This window comes from Phlebotomus papatasi, chromosome 1 (assembly GCF_024763615.1).
Source record: "Phlebotomus papatasi isolate M1 chromosome 1, Ppap_2.1, whole genome shotgun sequence".
Lineage (NCBI taxonomy): Eukaryota > Metazoa > Arthropoda > Insecta > Diptera > Psychodidae > Phlebotomus > Phlebotomus papatasi.
The window spans coordinates 71223306-71244388 of NC_077222.1; the positions used below are offsets into that span (position 1 = coordinate 71223306).

The 21083-nt window shown below is 36.8% G+C and overlaps 2 protein-coding genes across 3 annotated transcripts in view; one reads left to right on the top strand and one right to left on the bottom strand.

Moving 5' to 3' along the window:
* LOC129800243 (dynein light chain 2, cytoplasmic) overlaps window positions 1–10398 on the bottom strand; it is a 53231-nt gene extending 42833 nt beyond the window's left edge. The window contains exons 1-3 of the mRNA XM_055844515.1: window positions 10215–10398; window positions 9859–9935; window positions 8430–8565 (exon numbers count right to left, since the gene is read on the bottom strand). Coding sequence (XP_055700490.1) covers window positions 8430–8565; window positions 9859–9914 — 192 coding nt within the window. The 5' untranslated portion in view covers window positions 9915–9935; window positions 10215–10398. The remainder of the gene's footprint in view (window positions 1–8429; window positions 8566–9858; window positions 9936–10214) is intronic.
* Window positions 10399–15940: 5542 nt separating this feature from the next.
* Window positions 15941–21083, top strand: part of LOC129800000 (oxysterol-binding protein 1) — a 48288-nt gene continuing 43145 nt past the window's right edge. The window contains exon 1 of one of the 2 annotated variants that reach the window (XM_055844350.1): window positions 15941–16273. In XM_055844350.1, coding sequence (XP_055700325.1) covers window positions 16143–16273 — 131 coding nt within the window. In that variant the 5' untranslated portion in view covers window positions 15941–16142. The remainder of the gene's footprint in view (window positions 16274–21083) is intronic. The other variant, XM_055844358.1, reaches the window with a different exon arrangement.

Consider the following 21083-nt stretch of genomic DNA (forward strand, 5'->3'; position numbering starts at 1 on the left):
TGACCACGGAAGGTATCTGAAGAGTCTTGGGCATAATATGCAAGAAAATCCCAAAAGATCTGGGATTTCTTGGAGGAAGCTCCAGAAATCCTCTGACCACGGAAGGTATCTGAAGAGTCTTGGGCATAATATGCAAGAAAATCCCAAAAGATCTGGGATTTCTTGGAGGAAGCTCCAGAAATCCTCTGACCACGGAAGGTATCTGAAGAGTCTTGGGCATAATATGCAAGAAAATCCCAAAAGATCTGGGATTTCCTGGAGAAAGCTCCAGGACTCCTCTGCCCACGGAAGGTATCTGAAGAGTCTTGGGCATAATATGCAAGAAAATCCCAAAAGATCTGGGATTTCTTGGAGGAAGCTCCAGAAATCCTCTGACCACGGAAGGTATCTGAAGAGTCTTGGGCATAATATGCAAGAAAATCCCAAAAGATCTGGGATTTCTTGGAGGAAGCTCCAGAAATCCTCTGACCACGGAAGGTATCTGAAGAGTCTTGGGCATAATATGCAAGAAAATCCCAAAAGATCTGGGATTTCCTGGAGAAAGCTCCAGGACTCCTCTGACCACGGAAGGTATCTGAAGAGTCTTGGGCATAATATGCAAGAAAATCCCAAAAGATCTGGGATTTCTTGGAGGAAGCTCCAGAAATCCTCTGACCACGGAAGGTATCTGAAGAGTCTTGGGCATAATATGCAAGAAAATCCCAAAAGATCTAGGATTTCTTGGAGGAAGCTCCAGAAATCCTCTGACCACGGAAGGTATCTGAAGAGTCTTGGGCATAATATGCAAGAAAATCCCAAAAGATCTGGGATTTCTTGGAGGAAGCTCCAGAAATCCTCTGACCACGGAAGGTATCTGAAGAGTCTTGGGCATAATATGCAAGAAAATCCCAAAAGATCTGGGATTTCTTGGAGGAAGCTCCAGAAATCCTCTGACCACGGAAGGTATCTGAAGAGTCTTGGGCATAATATGCAAGAAAATCCCAAAATATCTAGGATTTCTTGGAGGAAGCTCCAGAAATCCTCTGACCACGGAAGGTATCTGAAGAGTCTTGGGCATAATATGCAAGAAAATCCCAAAAGATCTGGGATTTCTTGGAGGAAGCTCCAGAAATCCTCTGACCACGGAAGGTATCTGAAGAGTCTTGGGCATAATATGCAAGAAAATCCCAAAAGATCTAGGATTTCTTGGAGGAAGCTCCAGAAATCCTCTGACCACGGAAGGTATCTGAAGAGTCTTGGGCATAATATGCAAGAAAATCCCAAAAGATCTGGGATTTCTTGGAGGAAGCTCCAGAAATCCTCTAACCACGGAAGGTATCTGAAGAGTCTTGGGCATAATATGCAAGAAAATCCCAAAAGATCTAGGATTTCTTGGAGGAAGCTCCAGAAATCCTCTGACCACGGAAGGTATCTGAAGAGTCTTGGGCATAATATGCAAGAAAATCCCAAAAGATCTGGGATTTCTTGGAGGAAGCTCCAGAAATCCTCTGACCACGGAAGGTATCTGAAGAGTCTTGGGCATAATATGCAAGAAAATCCCAAAATATCTAGGATTTCTTGGAGGAAGCTCCAGAAATCCTCTGACCACGGAAGGTATCTGAAGAGTCTTGGGCATAATATGCAAGAAAATCCCAAAATATCTAGGATTTCTTGGAGGAAGCTCCAGAAATCCTCTGACCACGGAAGGTATCTGAAGAGTCTTGGGCATAATATGCAAGAAAATCCCAAAAGATCTAGGATTTCTTGGAGGAAGCTCCAGAAATCCTCTGACCACGGAAGGTATCTGAAGAGTCTTGGGCATAATATGCAAGAAAATCCCAAAAGATCTGGGATTTCTTGGAGGAAGCTCCAGAAATCCTCTGACCACGGAAGGTATCTGAAGAGTCTTGGGCATAATATGCAAGAAAATCCCAAAAGATCTGGGATTTCTTGGAGGAAGCTCCAGAAATCCTCTGACCACGGAAGGTATCTGAAGAGTCTTGGGCATAATATGCAAGAAAATCCCAAAATATCTAGGATTTCTTGGAGGAAGCTCCAGAAATCCTCTGACCACGGAAGGTATCTGAAGAGTCTTGGGCATAATATGCAAGAAAATCCCAAAAGATCTGGGATTTCTTGGAGGAAGCTCCAGAAATCCTCTGACCACGGAAGGTATCTGAAGAGTCTTGGGCATAATATGCAAGAAAATCCCAAAAGATCTAGGATTTCTTGGAGGAAGCTCCAGAAATCCTCTGACCACGGAAGGTATCTGAAGAGTCTTGGGCATAATATGCAAGAAAATCCCAAAAGATCTGGGATTTCTTGGAGGAAGCTCCAGAAATCCTCTAACCACGGAAGGTATCTGAAGAGTCTTGGGCATAATATGCAAGAAAATCCCAAAAGATCTAGGATTTCTTGGAGGAAGCTCCAGAAATCCTCTGACCACGGAAGGTATCTGAAGAGTCTTGGGCATAATATGCAAGAAAATCCCAAAAGATCTAGGATTTCTTGGAGGAAGCTCCAGAAATCCTCTGACCACGGAAGGTATCTGAAGAGTCTTGGGCATAATATGCAAGAAAATCCCAAAAGATCTAGGATTTCTTGGAGGAAGCTCCAGAAATCCTCTGACCACGGAAGGTATCTGAAGAGTCTTGGGCATAATATGCAAGAAAATCCCAAAAGATCTGGGATTTCTTGGAGGAAGCTCCAGAAATCCTCTGACCACGGAAGGTATCTGAAGAGTCTTGGGCATAATATGCAAGAAAATCCCAAAAGATCTAGGATTTCTTGGAGGAAGCTCCAGAAATCCTCTGACCACGGAAGGTATCTGAAGAGTCTTGGGCATAATATGCAAGAAAATCCCAAAAGATCTAGGATTTCTTGGAGGAAGCTCCAGAAATCCTCTGACCACGGAAGGTATCTGAAGAGTCTTGGGCATAATATGCAAGAAAATCCCAGAGGATCTGGGATTTCCTAGAGAGGAGATAGGGAATCCACTGACATGATATTATGAAAGTTGTATTCCAACTTCTACGATGTAATACAATTTCTACGTTGTATTCCAAGTTCAAAATTGTAATACAATTTCTACGTTGTATTCCAAGTTCAAAATTGTAATACAATTTCTACGTTGTATTCCAACTTCCCCGCCACCCCAATAGTGATAAGCGGTAGGAAACGATGATGATGATTAATGATGATGATGATATTCCAACTTCAAAGATGTAATACAATTTCTACGTTGTATTCCAAGTTCAAAATTGTAATACAATTTCTACGTTGTATTCCAACTTCAAAATTGTATTACAATTTCTACGTTGGATTCCAACTTCCCCGCCCCCCAATAGTGATAAGTGGTTGAAATGATGATGATGATTGATGATGATGATGATATTCCAACTTCAAAGATGTAATACAATTTCTACGATGTATTCCAACTTCTACGATGTAATACAATTTCTACGTTGTATTCCAAGTTCAAAATTGTATTACATAGCTATAAATGGGTACTAATTGTGAACGGAATCTAATCCTGAATTTAGAGATTTCTTCAAATTTCAGATGGGCAAAATATGTCAATATTTTTATTTCGAAAAAATATGTCAATATTTTATTGCGATATGAAGAAGAACTCTTGAGTATAGGTCTTGCACATTTTAGTAGTCTTTTTTTCTCTGTCTGTATCCATTTGAAACTGTGAGGAAATATCAAGATTTACAATTTCTCCTCACTTTTGTTTAGTTTTGTCCCAAGACCAAATATTAAACTTTGCTAAATGTCATCATTAGAAGAAAGTTTGGCTGGGGGAACTCTTGAGTTGGAGCACCTTTGATTTTGAGCTTTTTACTCTTATTTTTATAAGGAAGTATACCTTATGATAACCCAATTTAGTTTTTTAATTATTTATTTGAAGCGAAATTCTATCATGACAAGGTCAAGTTCCAAATAAAAATAGGACAAAAATGCCCCAATTCAAAGGTACCTTACTTTCCCTCGACACACAAGAGAAATTTATCTCCGTATTCAAGAATTTTTCCTACACAAGAGTAGGGAATTTGCTTCAATATGGACGTATATTTCTCTGTGTTGAGGCCATTAGTTATGAATTTTTTTATTAGGTAATTATTACATTTATCAGGATTAGTGAAACTTTGTATTAGCATCCTGATCCTCTTACTACGAAATTAATTGATAATTTCACTAAACAGCAGAGGAATTCTGTAATACTCTGGTAATGTCATATGACAAAATGCGTCTGAATCTCAGGAGAGTTTTCTCGAAAATTCGATTCTGTTGCAGTGACACTGCCAGTCCAGCTCATGTGGCATTGTCACATGTCATATATTTGAGATTTCTGGCAGTTCAAGTGACAATGAATTTTATTAAAGAAATCAACCAAGACGGACTGTTTTTGAGCAATATCATTTAGCAAATAAATTTCATTAAAAAATAAATTAATTGCATTTTCGAACTCATATGGCATGAGAAAAAAAGTTCGTCTGACAATATCAGTAGGGAAATTCTCTAATAATATGACAAATTTTCGTGAATACAGTCGGGAGAAGGACAAAATTAAAGGCTGATGTGCATTAAATAAAAACGTTTAAATTTGTCATATGACATTGTCATACTTTTACAGAATTCTCCTGGAGGTTTCGAAATCACGTGTTACAATGCCAGAGAAATTACAGAATTCCTCTTACAGAATTAATGAAACTTTGCACTTACATTCCAATCCTCTGCTACGAAAAGTACGTCAAAAACTTTGGAAAATGGGCTTCTTCTTTTATTTTATACCGTCTTCACACGTAAGAATCTTTATAAGACTTGAAGAATTTTTTGTTTTGAATTTCGAAACCCATGTTATAGGGCTAATTTCTTCCGATTCGAAAAAGAAAACTGTCTCGAAAAAATGGTGTGTTGTACGGGATAATCGGTGACATCCACGGCTAAATTTCTGAATGGTACCTCATTATAACCAGTAACTAGTTTTATCATGAACTTAACGTCTAATCTGCAATTTCGTGAACAAACCGACACAAAACTTCAAGGTTGTTGATAAAACAATGTAGTTTTGATTTATTGGCGCCCTCTGATGGAACGCATGTGAGCGAATTATATCGTCAGAGAGACAAGCAACCAAGAAATATGGACATTCAAGTTGATGAAGTGGAAGTAAATGATAAAGTGCACAGAAAATTGGCAAAATTTCAACTTTTAGCAAGTTTTAGGACCCACACACACGATAAGATATTGGTGCTACAAGTAGATTTCTGCAACTTGTTTGTGAAATGAACAATGCTCGGTTGGTTATATCCTGAAATCCTACCAATGCCAAAGGCAATACCCTGTACAAACTTATATTTTAGACGTATAGGCGAAATTCACCACACTAAAATCAAGATTTTCATGATTTTTTGTTGTACACACAATAACTTTTGTTTGTAAATATGTTTTCGAAACATGTTTACAAACAAAAGTTATTGTGGGTGCAATAATTTTTGTTTGTACACATGTTTCCAACATTTCCTGAGAGTGAGCGAGATGACTAGATTAGCATTTCGTACTATCTCAATGAAATGCTAAAAACATACTTACAAAGCAAAAGCTATTGTGCATTATGCCCAACGCACAATAACTTTTGTTTGTAAATATGTTTTCAAAATTACTTATGAGAGTGACAGAGATAACTAGATGTCGATCTCATTTACTCTCACTGAAATTTTAAAAACATATTTACAAAACAAAAGTTATTGTGCGCTAGGCATTAGGCATAATTCCCAGCGAACCGCAACTTTTGTTTTGTAAACAAGATTTTCACATTTCGAGAGTGAAAGAAATCCAAATCTAGTTATCCCGTTCAATCTTACAGGTCATTTCGAAAACATTTTTCGACAGAGCCTGTGAGTGATTAATGCCCAGTGCACAATAACTTTTTTTGTAAACATTTGTTCGGAGCTTCCTGTGAGAGGGAGTGGGATCTAGATCTAGTCATCTCGCTCGCTCTCATAGGTAGTTTCGAAAACATGTTTACAAAAAAAAGTTATTGTGCGTTGGGCATAAGATGATTGTACAGAAGAAAATATTTCGTAAAATTGTTAATAATTTTTTGTGAATTCCGAATAAGAACTTACGAAATACTTGTAAATAGTATAACCATCAAACAAATTTTATTTATGTTTTTTTTTTTTATAAAGATTGGTTCTTACATTTTTTGCCTAGCAACACTTTACGAACAAATTTTGCTGTTTTCGAATATTTACGAAAAATGTTCGTAAAAGAACAAAAGATTCTCGTCAAGCGATCATGTACCCATGTTACAATGGTTACAATGTTTCTGAAAAAAGTACAAACTATTACGAATTTGTTTCTATTACAAACTATTACAAATCGATTTTCGTGGACGGGACGTCCCGTCCCGTCCGTCGTATAACCACTTCTGGAGAAAGAGAACGAAAAGAGATACCGACAAGCGGTTTTCGGCTAAAGTTAAATGTCGGTAGGTGGGAAGTAAGTGATGTCAGACGCCCCCCCCCACTTCTGCCATTTTGGAATACCCCTAAATTTTTCTTTGCTCAATAATTCAGCCCCTATAGCATGGATCGATCTCAAATTTTAGTATGTTATAGCTGGGCCTAAGAGCTTTCGATCGATACCAAACTTAAGCCCCTCCGGCCCGAGCTAGAAGGGGCAAAAATTCAATTTTTAAATGATCATATCCCCGCTTCTAATTATTGGATTTGGAAAAATTTTGGTGATTTGGAAAGCTCTCGTGGAGCACTACAAACTTTGTGACACCCCAATTTCATCCGCTTTATTCGAAGGATCGATTAATCGAAAACTAGACGATGCTTTTTCTTTAAATTTTAGTATGTTGTAGCCGAGGTCGAGGCCTTTCCAACGGTGGGTCGCACTCCTCCCTCGATGTTCCCTTACCCGACCTATAACCAAAAATGTCATGACCGGACTGCAGTTTCTGTGTTTATGAAAGGATTTCGATGAAATTTTAGCATATATTGTATCTGGATGCAAGATCTTTCTAATAATGGGACCCATCCGTCTATACCCTAACCTACTGTACCCCGACCATTACTATATCCATATGGACCGGACTATATCTCCAATGTTTATTAACCGATTTCAATGAACTTTTCTTTCTTTTGTTGGCCTTCCTCATTCAGACTATTTAAAATAGAAAATGATCAGTGATAAGTCCAGATAAGCTTATGGTAGCTGAGATTCTTTACAGTCGACCTCGAAATGCGTGAAAATTCGATTGTGAATTGAATTTGGGGGGTAATGGCTCTAGCACACCTTTTTGGTCAGGAAAATTTCATGAAGTCGAAATTCGAATCACTTTCTTTCTAATACGTTTTGCATATGACTATCTCGTTCTTTCGCACTCTTCTTCTTCTTTTGAACATCACACCAAATTCAATTTAGCTCAATCGAAATTAAAGAGCGAAAGAATGAGACAGACATACGAAAAACATGTAAGAAAGAAAGGGATTCAAATTTCGGCTTCGTGAAATTTTCTTGATCTAAAAGGTGTGCCGAAGGCATAATGGCTCCAGCACACCTTTTAGATCAGGAAAATTTCATGAAGTCGAAATTCGAAACCCTTTCTTTCTCACATGTTTTGCATATGACTGTCTCATTTTTTCGCATACTAAATTCGATTGAGCTAAATTTAATTTGGAGTGATGTTTAAGAAAAGAAGAAGAGTGCGAGAGAATGAGATAGGCATATGCAATAGTTTTGAGAAAGAAAGGGATGCGAATTTTGACTTTATGAAATTTTCCTGGTCTAAAAGGTGTGCCGGAGCCATAAAGAATCGCGTCGAGCCAATTTCATCCATTTCGACCGCCGAGAACAGTTTACTCTACGCGATTCTTAATCTCAGCTACCATAAGCTTATCTGGGCTTATCACTGGTTTTTCTGTGTAGATCTAGATTTCATAAAGACTCTCACTGAAATGTCAAAAGCCTGTTTACAAAATAAATCCAATTGTACATGTGGCATCATCAGCGACATCAAGTTACTTTTTATCATGCAGTTTTACTTTTTGTTTCATCAAACCTACGCACATTTCACCTTTGCAAAAACCATTTGTGTGTATCCCATTATAATTGTTTTTCATTTAGGTAGAAAAAAAAATTTAAACCAATAATAGGTTTACTGCTCAAAGCCCTGCATCCTTGAAAAGCTATATTTAGGTCTGATCAATTTCACGGATAAAATTTTTTCAAGCGGAAACATAAAATCACATTACTCTCTCTCTGTGAGCTTGGACAAATAAAAGTGAATTAGCAGAAAAGAACTTCTATTTCTCTATTTTTTAATTAGATTTTTTTTTTAAATATTATTACTAGAAATTAATAAGACCATTTGTGGTCATGATCAATAAATCTCAACAAGTCAGTGAATTCTGGAAAAATATTTGGCTTACCTTCTCGATATTGTATTTTTCTAGAGCTTGTGTTGCACAATCCACAGCATCCTGCTGCATCTCTTCGCTCATATCAGCATTTTTGATAACAGCTTTGCGGTCAGACATTTTTCTACGGTTTGGTGACGGTGACGACCTAGAAGGAGAGGGAAAGGACTTGAAGGCCAGGGAGCTGAGATATGAAATTTCAGAAAACCTCCAATTCAGTGTCAAATTGATTGAGAATGGGGGGATGCGCTCCACTTTTAGGGCCAAGAAGTGCATTAGAAATTCGCGTGCTGGACAACCCTCGAGTATCTTTTTGGGGTTTTATTTTTACTAGGGCTCTTAGGTAGTGTCGAGTGGTGGGTAGTGTGCATGTGTTGAGGCACAAATATGACGGGGTTGCCGGCAAATCCTGGCATTTTCGTGATTGCCAGCGAGACCTTTTTTTCTATACATTTCGGTCTCTCTTACACTTCTGGAGTTTGGGTATGACTCTCTCTCGTGTGCAAGAATTGAAAAGTTAGGCATTCATAAAAGGACATTAGTGCGCTGGAATGTGGATAATCCCCAGAACATTCCGTCCTCTCCCTGATGAGCCGTGAGAGTTTCGGGGGGCGGCTTAACGAGTAACTTGAGACCACAAGTGTGGGGTAGGTAATGTTGAGGTGGAGAAAAACGTCCGGGGAAAAGCCGCAAAACGAGAAAATCTCCGGAACCCGCAAAAGGGAGAGAGGACTCGCGCACCGAGACACATGATGCCGCTAATTATTGGGCTTCGTTGCAGGCAAAAGTTCGATAGAGGAGAGTGATTGGAAGTTGGGTAAGGAGAAATATAAATAGATCATGTTTGGAGGGTGAGAATGCGTATGGGAAATTTGCCAGGACGCGCGTTCTTCTCCCCCAAAAAAAAAAACGAGAACTCCTCTTGCACAGCAAGAAAATTCTGGAGCGGAAACATGAGGTGCCACCGATTTGGATGAAAAAAGCGCCCCAAATGCTTACTTGCAATTTTATCAATACTATTCAGCAACGGGGTGGATTAATGCTGCACAAAATATCTCACTGTGGAACGCTTGTGAATTATTTTAACGATTTAATGCACGAAAACAATTAAATTTCGCCAAGCACTTTTCACAAACTCTTCTGGCTAGTTTGTCTCACTGCTATTGGTCAGCCTCTAACACCTATCGCTCGATGACAAATCGACCAGCCGTCGATGAAAAATGCACCGATCGCTGCGATTGGACAGCCTCTAGCACCTTCGGTAACAATCGTGAAAAATTCGGAAACGCGCGCGGTGGCACGAAAGTTACCCGATGGGACAAAGTGTCTTGGCTATTTGAAAATTTTTGGCGCGCATTCCGTTATCTCCATTTCGTGTTTTCTTTTTGTTTCTTTTTTCATAAAAATAAATTATAATAAAAGTTAGAAATATGTATATTACCAACGTATTTTAATTTTATAATTATCAGAGAAGGTTGCCTTTACGGTACTGCTCATGAATCATGTCATTTCATAGGCCTATATTTTTTTTTTTGTGAGAAGAGAAGAAGACAGAAGAAAAAAGATATCACACAAAGCACAAAAACATCACATTTAATTTTATAATAAATGGGTTAAATTTGCAGAAAATGCAACTGAACTGTGCAAATAGGAGAAAATATTAATTGGTTTTGTTTAAATTCACAAAATATTGTTGAGATAAACGCAAATAGCGACAGTCATAATCATGCGTCCCTCCGCAGAGAGGTATTGAAAAACTCTTCTCTGGTAATTTTCATTGGTTGGGAAGGAACAAACCTTTTGTATTATTCACTATACTTTACAATAATATTGCTAATGAACACTAATACTGTACAGGGAAGACGGAAAGATGATGATTAGACTGTTAAATCATTGAGAAAATCGCGATTTTTCTCGGGACCAAAACACAGGTTGACAAATCGATTTACTCGTGTGCAAAATTCGCAAAATTGCGATTTTCTCGCTGATTTTTTTTTGCATTTTCCCCATGCGCAAGGAGGAATCGAAAGTCGACTAAACCGGCCGATGGAGTATTTGAATTTTGGCGCAAAGTCGATGAATATCAAATCGTTTTTTCATTGCAAACAATTGAAGGAATTTGTTGTAATTTTCAAAGAGAAATTTGTAAAAATCAAATTGAAAATCCAAGTTCCCATTATGATAATAATTATGGGGAAAAAATCACAAAAGATTCAGAAAACCGAGAAAAACCCTTAACAACCCGGCCGGCTATTCGTACTGCTTCACAGATCGTACTAAGTATATACAGTGTATTTATGTGAGGAAAGTACTAATTTCCACACTTACTATGTACAGCAGACTCTCGCTTATCCGTGGACTCTTTTTCCGGGTGACATAAAAAATCCGTGAGGCAGTTGAATTTTCAAAATTTTGATGACACATTGTTCCCGTTTTGGGTTTTTTTTGTTACGCAAATGTACTCTATCAACTGTAATTCTTACTCACTGTAACTTTTTTGGACAGTACGCATGTTTAGAGAGACTGTCGGATTCAGTCAGGTCAGGATTCACTCCATAAATTTTCAATGTAAACAAAAAAATTGTTGGATTTCAAACAATTTAATGGGTATCACTCTCAAAATCCGTATGACATTTTGGTCCCGCTCTCACGGATAAGCGAGAGTCTACTGTATATACTATGTATTTATGTGAAAGATATACAAATTTAAACATATAGGGAGAGGCTTTGAACTTTCGCACGCAAAAATGATGTTCAAGTTCAGTGATTTTTTCTGACTACCATGCAAACCGTATGGACTTTCCAACTATGCCAAAAAAATCTCTTACTTATAAGGTTCATAATCCCACCCCACAAAATCCCAGGAAATTCTTAGATTTTCCTCCAGAGGAAAATGAAAATTTAATGGCGATTTGTGCGATAGATCAATCAAGTTTCTATCATCGCACACGATTCACGCGATCATTGAACACCCCATTATCACCGTAAATTTTGCACCGGACACTAAAAGTGGCACTTCATTGTTTAAAGGGAACTCTAATCTACTTGATTAATCCGTTTGTACAAGGAATAAAACATTTTAATATCACTTTTTTGGAACTTTTCTGAGAGATGTTTTATTGACACTAAAAACCATTTTTTGCTTGATTCTATGAGAATTTCACTCCGGAAACGGTTAAATCTGATGAATACTTTCTTGAAAAGTCCAAATATCACCAAATTTACACGAATCAATAAGTTTTTAAAGCTAAAAATTGACTAAAACTCTGCAAGCGAGAAGACCACACAAGATTCTACCATTCCTCCATCATTTCTCTGTTCCTGCAGCTGCAGGAATCGGGATTTAGCACAGATATTGAGCTTCAGCAGGTGAACAGGCTAAAATTTTCACAAAACAGCTTCTCACGGACAATTTTTTTTTCTTCTACATGAAAAACAACACAAAAGTGAGGTTATGTCAAAGATTGTCAAAAACCAGTTGTAAACTGTGTGAGCTTATTGTAGATGTGATTCTTTGATTGCACATTCAGTTTGTGCAAGCTTGAAAAATATTTTTACATTAAAGAAATGCAAAATTGCTTAAAAATTAATCAACTGCGGCATATTTGAGTCAAATTAATTCTTGTTTATCAACTTTAAGATTTTTAAGTTTTACTTTTTAGTGGTGGACCAAATGGGTAGATTACAATAGACGTAAATGTGAGAGATCGCATCTGAAATGAAGTTTCCTGGAAAATGCCCACGAGCCGAGGAGGATTCCGGGGACGGGGCAGTGGTTACTACAATCGTGGACCTAACATGGGCATGGGCGGTGGTGGCTATCGCGGTGGTAACTTCCGATCGAACAACTACCGTGGAAATCGCAATAATATGCGACAGGGTGGCGGAAATCAATCCACTGGCATCCCACAGAAACAGGGAAGTTCTCAACAGTCTCAAGCAGCATCTTCAGCCACAACATCAGCTGCTGCTCAATAATGCACAAGATCTCTGTGAGAAGGGGAGGAGAGGTTTTTTTTTATTATTAAACGGCAGACCAGTTTCCTCCCCGTCCATTTGAGAGACGACAAGAGAGAGAGATTGAGGGAAACCTAGAATTTTGGCAGGACATCTAAAGATGAAAGGAGAGAGAGATAGAATCACCGGAAAATAAAGTGAAAGAAAGAATTTGAATTTACTCAAAAGGGAGGGGGAAAAGTGCGTAAGAAGTTGATTAGATGAAGAAGAGAAAAAAAAGATGATTTCAGGGAAGTTTTGGGATGAAAAAAGAAAGAAAGAAATGGAATTAATTTGTGAAGGAAATTTGTGCAACAATTTTTTTTTTTTGGAAAAGAGAAGATCATTTGGCGTGAGACTATTTAAATTTAAAAAAAAAAGTAGGAATTAAGGTGAAAAGAAGATATGAGAAAAAGATGAAATAAAATGTATATTTAGGGTATTAGAAAGATGCAGAAAAAAAAACAAAATAGAAGGTATGAGCATGGAAATTTTTTTCTTAAAAATCACACACAATAATTAGATAAAAAAAAGAAAACTTTTGATGAGTGGATGTGTAATTTTTTGTACCCTTTTAAATGAATCATAGAGAAAAAAAGTATATTAAAAAAAAACTATCTCTTCTAATACAAAAAAATAAATAGAGATTTTCGCATGAAAAATTATAAAAAAAAAGAATATTAGAAATGAAGAAAATTGCAAAGAATAAAAATTGTAATAAGAAATAGTGGAATTAAAATTAATTTCCGTTTTTTTTTTAGGGGGAGAGTGTAGAACACCTAACAAATTAACATATTGAATTATATTAAAAAAAAAGACTGTTGATGAAAAGGGTAGCAAAAAAAAAAAGATTGAAGAAAAATGGGGATAACTTTTTGATGGTTTATCTTTTGGTTTTTTTTTAAGTTGATAATAATAAAATAGTAGAGAATGAAAATTCCCTCTGGAAGATTGAATCTTGCTCGATATTTCTTCTTTGTCTTTTCTTTTTTTTAACAATTAACCAGTGAGATAAAAAATGTTCCAGGGTGATTTTCATCCCATCCACAAAAAAAAAACAAGAAATAATTGAAAGAGATATTTGCATAAATGAATGTGACATTTTTTTTTCTTTTACAATTTAGTAATTATAATTTATAGAAATGAAGAAAATTATTTGAAATAAATCAAGAAATTGAAAAAAAAATGGCTGAAGAAGCAATGTCTTCTATGTGCGATCGATGAATGTGAGTCAAGTTTGTGAATTTTGTTCCACCCACAAAAAGTGCCTCTTCAGCCTAAAAGATTTTTGCCTAAATCTGAACCCTAATAACCCTTCTACCCTCTGTGATAGTAGTTTTTCAGAAAAGTGCTATCAATTGTGCACAATCGTCTGAAGTATTGCGCAGCAAAATTACAGTTTTGGACCTGTCTTTATTTTTTGCTTCCTGAAACTAGGAAAAAAGGATTAGACTCTCAATTTTTTCAGGACAGATGGGATTTAAGGCTAGCTATTACAATATATAGCCATATGTAAGATTCATAAAGGAATATGGGAGAAAGGGACAGATAATCCTAACCGGCTTATGTAGGTGAGATTCTTAACGTGAGCTAACTCGGAGTGCATGCAAATTCGATTTGGAGCTGAAGTTGGGAGACGCCATTCAGTTATCTTGAATCAAATTCGTGAAATTATACAAATTTTGTATTTAAACCAAAATATCAAGGATTTGGATGAACTGACAGAAAAGTGATATATGGGTGAAATGTAGACCAGAATGTACTCTATAATTTTCCCATAGAACATGATCTCATCGATTACTCAGAAGCCAAGATAAGCGAGGTTTTTTGTTTCTTAACTCGTTTTTTCATCCAGAGTGCCCCAAGTAGTCATTTGTTGAACTTCAACTATATCAAAGAATTGTTGTATTTTGTGGGACTTTCCATTTAAACCCCTATTTTAAGTGTCTTGGTGGAGTAGAGGCAGTCAAATTGGCATCTGAGTGATTTCAAAGCGTTATTATGGGAAAAATCAATTTTTTCACACTTAAACGGCAAAATCGGAGTGATAGCGTAGTTTGAGTGGAAAATGATGTATGGACGAAATGCAGAAACAAATGTGCTCTACAATTATGTTGAAGTAATCATCAAAATCGGTTCAGCGACAGTCGAGATAATTGAGGTTATGTGATATTGAAATTGGTTTTTCGACTGTGGCGCCCCTGGTGTTGGTCCCACGAAGTTCAAATATTCTAGAAAGTTGTAGCATTTGGTGAGATCTTTCGTTTAAGCCCTCATTCATCAAAATCGGTCACATAGAACCGGAGATATGATTTTTTGAATTTCGTGAACTTTGACCCCTCATATCTCCGGTTCTATTGAAACCACAGGGCGCATACGCACCATTTTGGAAACGTCCTAGACTGGACTACAACATACTAAAATTTCATTAATTTGCACAATGCCGTTTTTGAGAAAAGTGACTTTGAATTTCGATGAATTTTGACGCTATCACAGCGCCACCTGTGGTGACTTTTTGAACTTCCATCTGAAAGTGCTCGTCGAGACGAAACCAAAAAGGTAAAATTTAGGTCGCTATGTTAGTTAGAACCGGAGATAGAGGCTGGTCAATGTTCGAACTTTGACCCCTTATAGCTCGGGTCAGGGGTTATGGATCGACTTAAGGTTTTTTTTGTTTGATAGGTATAATCAACGGCTACAACATACTAAAATTTCAGCCAGATGCACAATGGAATTTTTGAGTTATTTAACTTATAAGATTTAAAAATTTTCTTTTTAATAATAGCGCCCCTAGCGGTGGTTTTATGAACTTGCGATGTTAGAAGAGGAAGTGGCATTTCACGAGAGCTTTCCAAAAAGCCCTCACTTTTTAAATTCTGACAATTAGAACCGGAGTTATGGCCATTTTAAGAAATTTTTTTTGGACCCTTATAGCTCGGGTCAGGGGGGTCGGGGGACCTTAAGTTTGGTATTGATGGAAAGCTCTAAGGCCCAGCTATAACATACTAAAATTTGAGTCCGCTCGATGCCATAGGGGCGGAGCTATTGAGAAAACAAAAAAAGGGGGGTCTTCAAAATGGCGGAAGGAGGGGTGGGGGGTGGGGGGTCAATGCACCAAGTTGCAATTTTCACCCGATATATAACCTTTGCCGAAAACCGCAAGTCGATATCTTTTTTAGTTTAGGAGCTATTAAGCTCTAAAGAGCGGCCGGCCGGCCGGCCGGCCGGTGATCAGGAAGTGGCGAAACACATTTTGGCCAAGTTTGAGGTCGATCGGACGACATGAAATTTTGTTAGGATTATAGTAGGTGAGATTGTTAAGAATCTCACCTAATATGAAGTGTTTGAAAGTAGCGTAGTGCGAACGATCAAAGCCTCCCCCTATGTATTTTGTATTGGGGGAATACTAGTTTCGTACTAGTATTATACATAGTCTACATAGTAGATATAGCCAGCCGGGAAATTCATCGATTTTGAATTTACAATAAAGTTCTAATACCGCCCACTGCGCGGCGCTGTTAAAAAGTCAAAAACGAAAACCAACTGGAAGTTCATGCAAAAGCAGTTTCTTACCAAACCCGCATTGCGTTTCCATTTTTCTTGACGTGGCGAGCGAGAAAATTATGTGAAAAATCATTTACTTCCCGACCAAAAGCGAGTTCCAGTGCATAAATTAATCACAGGTGTTTTGTGCAAAGGTGTTTTGAGTGCGATAGAGCAAAAGGTGCAATGGAAAAAGCACTGCCTTCCGCCCAAGCAGAGCCTGAAATGAAAGGCTGGCTGCTCAAGTGGACAAATTATTTGAAAGGATATCAGCGACGATGGTTTGTGCTGTCCAATGGTGTTTTATCATACTACAGGTAAATCACAAATGTTTATTTGCCAATCACCTTGTCTCCCTGACTCTGGCCTCCACTTGGATGGTTGTTAAATTAACCAGAAAACATTCACCATCTTATCGTCTGTGTGTGCGACTAAAAAAATTTTCTTTGCATTTTTGGGAGTGTTTTTTTAAGTACTTTGTGAGCTTTTTTGCCTTTATTTTTGTTCATTTCATTTGCGCCAATGTTCATTTAGGGCCATTCTTTCACACTCATCATCTCATAGAGGTGACAAGGTCACAAAAAGGGGGACCAAACAGCCCCAAGTAAATCCCCTGTGGAAAGAGTAAAAGAAAAAAATAATGGCGACATTGCAAATTGCGATATTATAGTGCTACAGGTGAAAGAGATTTTGAGATTTCTCTCACCAATACATAACTGATATTAATAAAAATACTAGTGTGAAAATAATTGGCAACAATGACAAAAAATATAGTCAGGGGCATATAATTCCAAGACACTAAGAAAAAAAATATAGATATAGATAAACTCCTGAAATAATGATGAATCATGTCACCAAGAATTTTCCATTGGAGATATCCAGATGTTAATTGAATTGATGTTATGTAAAGGCAAAAAAAAAAACTCCGGGAGAAAAACATTCGATTGCAGTATTGAGATCGTTCGGATAAGGAAATTTTCCGTGGACACAGAAAGCAGCAATTTGCCTCAACATTGGGTCAAGGGCTTCTCTAACCGAGACTAGGACGAGGGAAGGGGTAGCAAAAACTATAACTTGCTACTGACCCGAATCTGCAGTGTACATTGGGCATATAAAAGAAGTGCCATTCGCGCCACCAAGAATCTCTCGAGAGTCATCAATATTTCCCCTATTATTCAACTGACAATTGACTTGGGGTGTCTCATTCACAAGCCACACAAACAAGACGACAATGGGTTTCAGGAGGGGCTCCCAAAAGAGTTGGGGAGGGTTTGAGAGCTAAAAGGCGAAATCGATTTTCATGTGGGTGCAAAATTGCGGTGCTTGAGAACTTCTCTTCTGGCTGAGGAAAAGGTGAAATTGAGAATGTTTTAAAGTATTTGAACGATAAAAGGGTACCCCCTTTGTACCCTGCGTCTTATCTTAATTCGATGGTTCAAATGTAATCGCTCTAGTTATCTTATGTGGTGGAAAAAAATACATACAGGCATGTGTAGTACTTTGTACAGCACTTCTAAAACTATCAGTTAAATCTTATTTCAATATCAAAAAGAAACTGGATTTGAATCGAGAGGAACGGGGGAAAAATAAAGTTCATAACAGTCAACTTATGAGGGAGGGTCGGCGAAAACCTTGAGTCTCTATCTCCAATCGTTTAACGTCAAACTCTGCCACCTACCGGACAAAGAGTATGATGGGATTTTACTCAAAAAGTAATTTCCAAAATTATTTATTATTGTCGTGTCCTGGCATTTTTAGCAAAAATTAAAAAAAAACTTGTCTTGTTTAGCAACGGGTCACGTCAATTGCTTTTGAATTTGCACATAACGGTGATGGCAGCCAAAATTCTGAATTGTAAAGCTCCCGAAAAGGTCGCAATTATACGGAGTATAATATGAGAGATAATTCCCAAAAAACACTGAAAATTTTCCTTTGTCTCCGGCAATCGCGGATGGAATCGTGGGAGTAACTATGACACTTATGAATTCGGGATATTTGCTTTAATGTTTTTGGCCCTTTCGGGATTTTAGCATTGGGTTTTTGGGCTTTAGGATTTTGATCGGGACCCCATAAAAATCGCCAACATCGCAGGGATAAAGCCTGGCAGTATCACTCATAGGAGTGCTTTAAAAGTGTGTTAAAAGGTTACAGATTTATGTTATTTATTTATTTATTTTTATATAAGTGATTGTGAGTTAGTGGCAGTTGCTTAACCGTGTAGGTTTTCGGTCATGAAAGCTTAGGGTCTGAGACCTAGGTATAGAGAGATATGGGTGGTGATATATAAAAAAAATATGACCGATGCAGTCGAGTTCAGAATTAAAATATCTTTCAAAAATTTCCAAATTTAACCAAATCCGTTGAAAATTATGACCTCTATGTTGGTTGACCTTTGACATTGAGTAATTCAAGATGGCGAATTAACCGGTGAAATGTGTCTAAGGACGAAATGTTCAGCTCGACTAACTACAAAACATATCCGAAAATCATTGAAATCGCTAGGGCCAATTTTTTTGCAATGTAAGAAAAATCTCATTTTTGAAGTATTTTTGGGGGATAGGGGACGCATGAACGGGGAGGGGATAAAACTAAATAAATTACTTTCGAGGTAATGTCATTTGAGGAGGGATCATCAAAGACCGGAAGTCGATATCTCTTACCGTTTGAATTTTATATGGGTCAAAAATCACAGAGATATCTATACCCGTACTTTTCATAGTAACAAAAATGACATCTCCATCTGAGAAATCCCATTTCTTCCTGTTGTCATTTGATTGTGCCACGCCGCTCTTCAAACGGTTGAGAGCTGTCCATGTCTAAAGGAGACCGGGGAAGAATTAACCAGCAAATGAATTTTTTCTCAGCCTTTTGTGTAAATCTTGTTTGAATCCGACTGATAAATATTTAAATGAATAGAAAGGGAGTTTACTCTGAATGAATAGTGATTTACTCAATGTTCTATCTAAGGAAAACTATAATACCCCATACTGTCTAATTCTACGCCTGGCTAAATTAAAGGAAATTTCCTATGCTTTATTATGTAGGAAAAAACTGTCAAGTATGGACATATAAATTCCCTCTAGATGTCTAGATCTTCGATAAAAATATATCTTCATTCTATAATTCTTTAGGAATAGAATTAGGTATATAGATATATTTTCTTCCAAATTATGCAGAATTGTTGAAGGTTTATTACTAAGTTCTTTGGATCGTATTTTTTTCTACAACATACATTTTTTATTAAATGAAATTGGTTTGCTAGTTATAGTCCTGAGAGAGAACGAAAAGCCGTCTTTCTGTGACAAAACAAAATTGCAATAATATTAGCAATTGGATAGTAAGAGTGAGGAATTAAATTAACAGTGATGAATGCTCAAGCAAATTAACGTTTTCTTATCCTTATCCTTCTAAATAATCTAGTGAGTTAGGATCTGTTTCGGAATGTTCAGGAACCAATCAACCCTCATTAAAAAGCTCTCAATTTTCCTTTAAGTATATTCAATTTGTGTTTTTAATTATTTCCATCCATCCATCTAATACTATTTCTAGTATAGGGTAATTTTAAATGAAAGTATGATCTAAAGTCATTGAAATAATATTTGCGAAATGATCGCTGATGCGTTTTCTACCTATCATAAAAAAGCATTCTAAAAGGAGTTTAGGGGTTTCTTCTCGCGGTTGAATATTGATTAGTGATGTAAACGAAAATCATGTTGATGATTTCCCGATCGAATTAAAGAAGAATCTCAACAGTTATGTATGTTTCACACAAGTTTTAATAGATGTTTTCTCAGAAATCTTTAGGAAATTTGCTTTAAAATATGTACTTCATATTTTTGGAAAATGACAAAAACCAACAAATGGGGCATTTAGAGTGATCGGAGCGGGATGTCTTAGATGAGCAAATTTGTAGTCCTAAGTGTTGCCTATCGCCTGGTGTCAATGAATTTTTAATTACAAATTTTTAAAACCTCACTTTAAGACCATTTTTTTTTTTGGTAATTTTTAGAGAAACTTCAATTTTACACCCTGAAGGAGTGGTTTTACAAAGTTTTTTGTAATTATCAAAATTGAAGCACAGCTAATGAGCTTTCTAACGGACCCACACTTTTTAAGTTCTGTTCACTAGAACCTGAGATATAACGGATAATGTAAGGCAAAGCACAAAAAATATAAAAGTAATTATTAAAAAAAAATGTTACGTGTTGGAGCAAAACCAAGACCAGATTCTTAATCAGGGGACTTGACTCTATCAAACGTACCATGTGAGATCTCCGTTAGCAAAACCGTGTTGCATAGTGTTATTAAAGATTCGATTTTTCTTCCACGTGTTTTTGAGGTGTATAGTAATATGATTTAATAATTTATAAGCAATCTTAAGGATTGATCAAGTTATCAAGTATATTTATAGACAATACACAATTATTCTTGCTTTGTAAATACAAACAATACACTTGGTTTTTGCTGGTTTCACAATTCATTATGATTCCTATTAGATATCTAATAAAGTCACAGCGACGGAAAATTTGCGAATTATACAAATTTTCGATATAAAAAATTCAGTTGTTTTGATTCTTTATCGATATGTATAAAGTTTAGATGATTCGTTTGGGATATCAAGACTTTTCATATCATCCCGCAATCGAGCATATTCATAATAACAATCTGGGAAGTCTCTCGAAGAGAAACACCCGTTGAGAAATAGACCACGCCCCATAACACTTATTCTTTTTACTTCTCATTTGGGTTATACAATAAAAGGAATTATGAAAAGAATCTAAATTTAAAACTTGAGATTTCCTCACTTTTTCAGTTGGACAAAGAGAAAAAGACGACCACGAAGAAGTACAATCCCTACACTCAAAAATACTTCATGGTCTTTTTCTTTCGTCCAAACTTAGATTCTGTTCAAAATTAACCTATTGTACCCTTTAATTTAGTAATATTACATTTGAGCCCTGAAAATAAATTTAAAATTTCAAAAATATCAACCCTCTACTTAGCCACCGAGATTTTTATGTGGGTGTCACATTGGTAGGTGGAATGTACTTTAAAGATCGATTTACTACCTCGTTGGGCAAAGAAAGGGTCATAGAGAAGTTTTGCCAATTACTTTCATTTAATTTA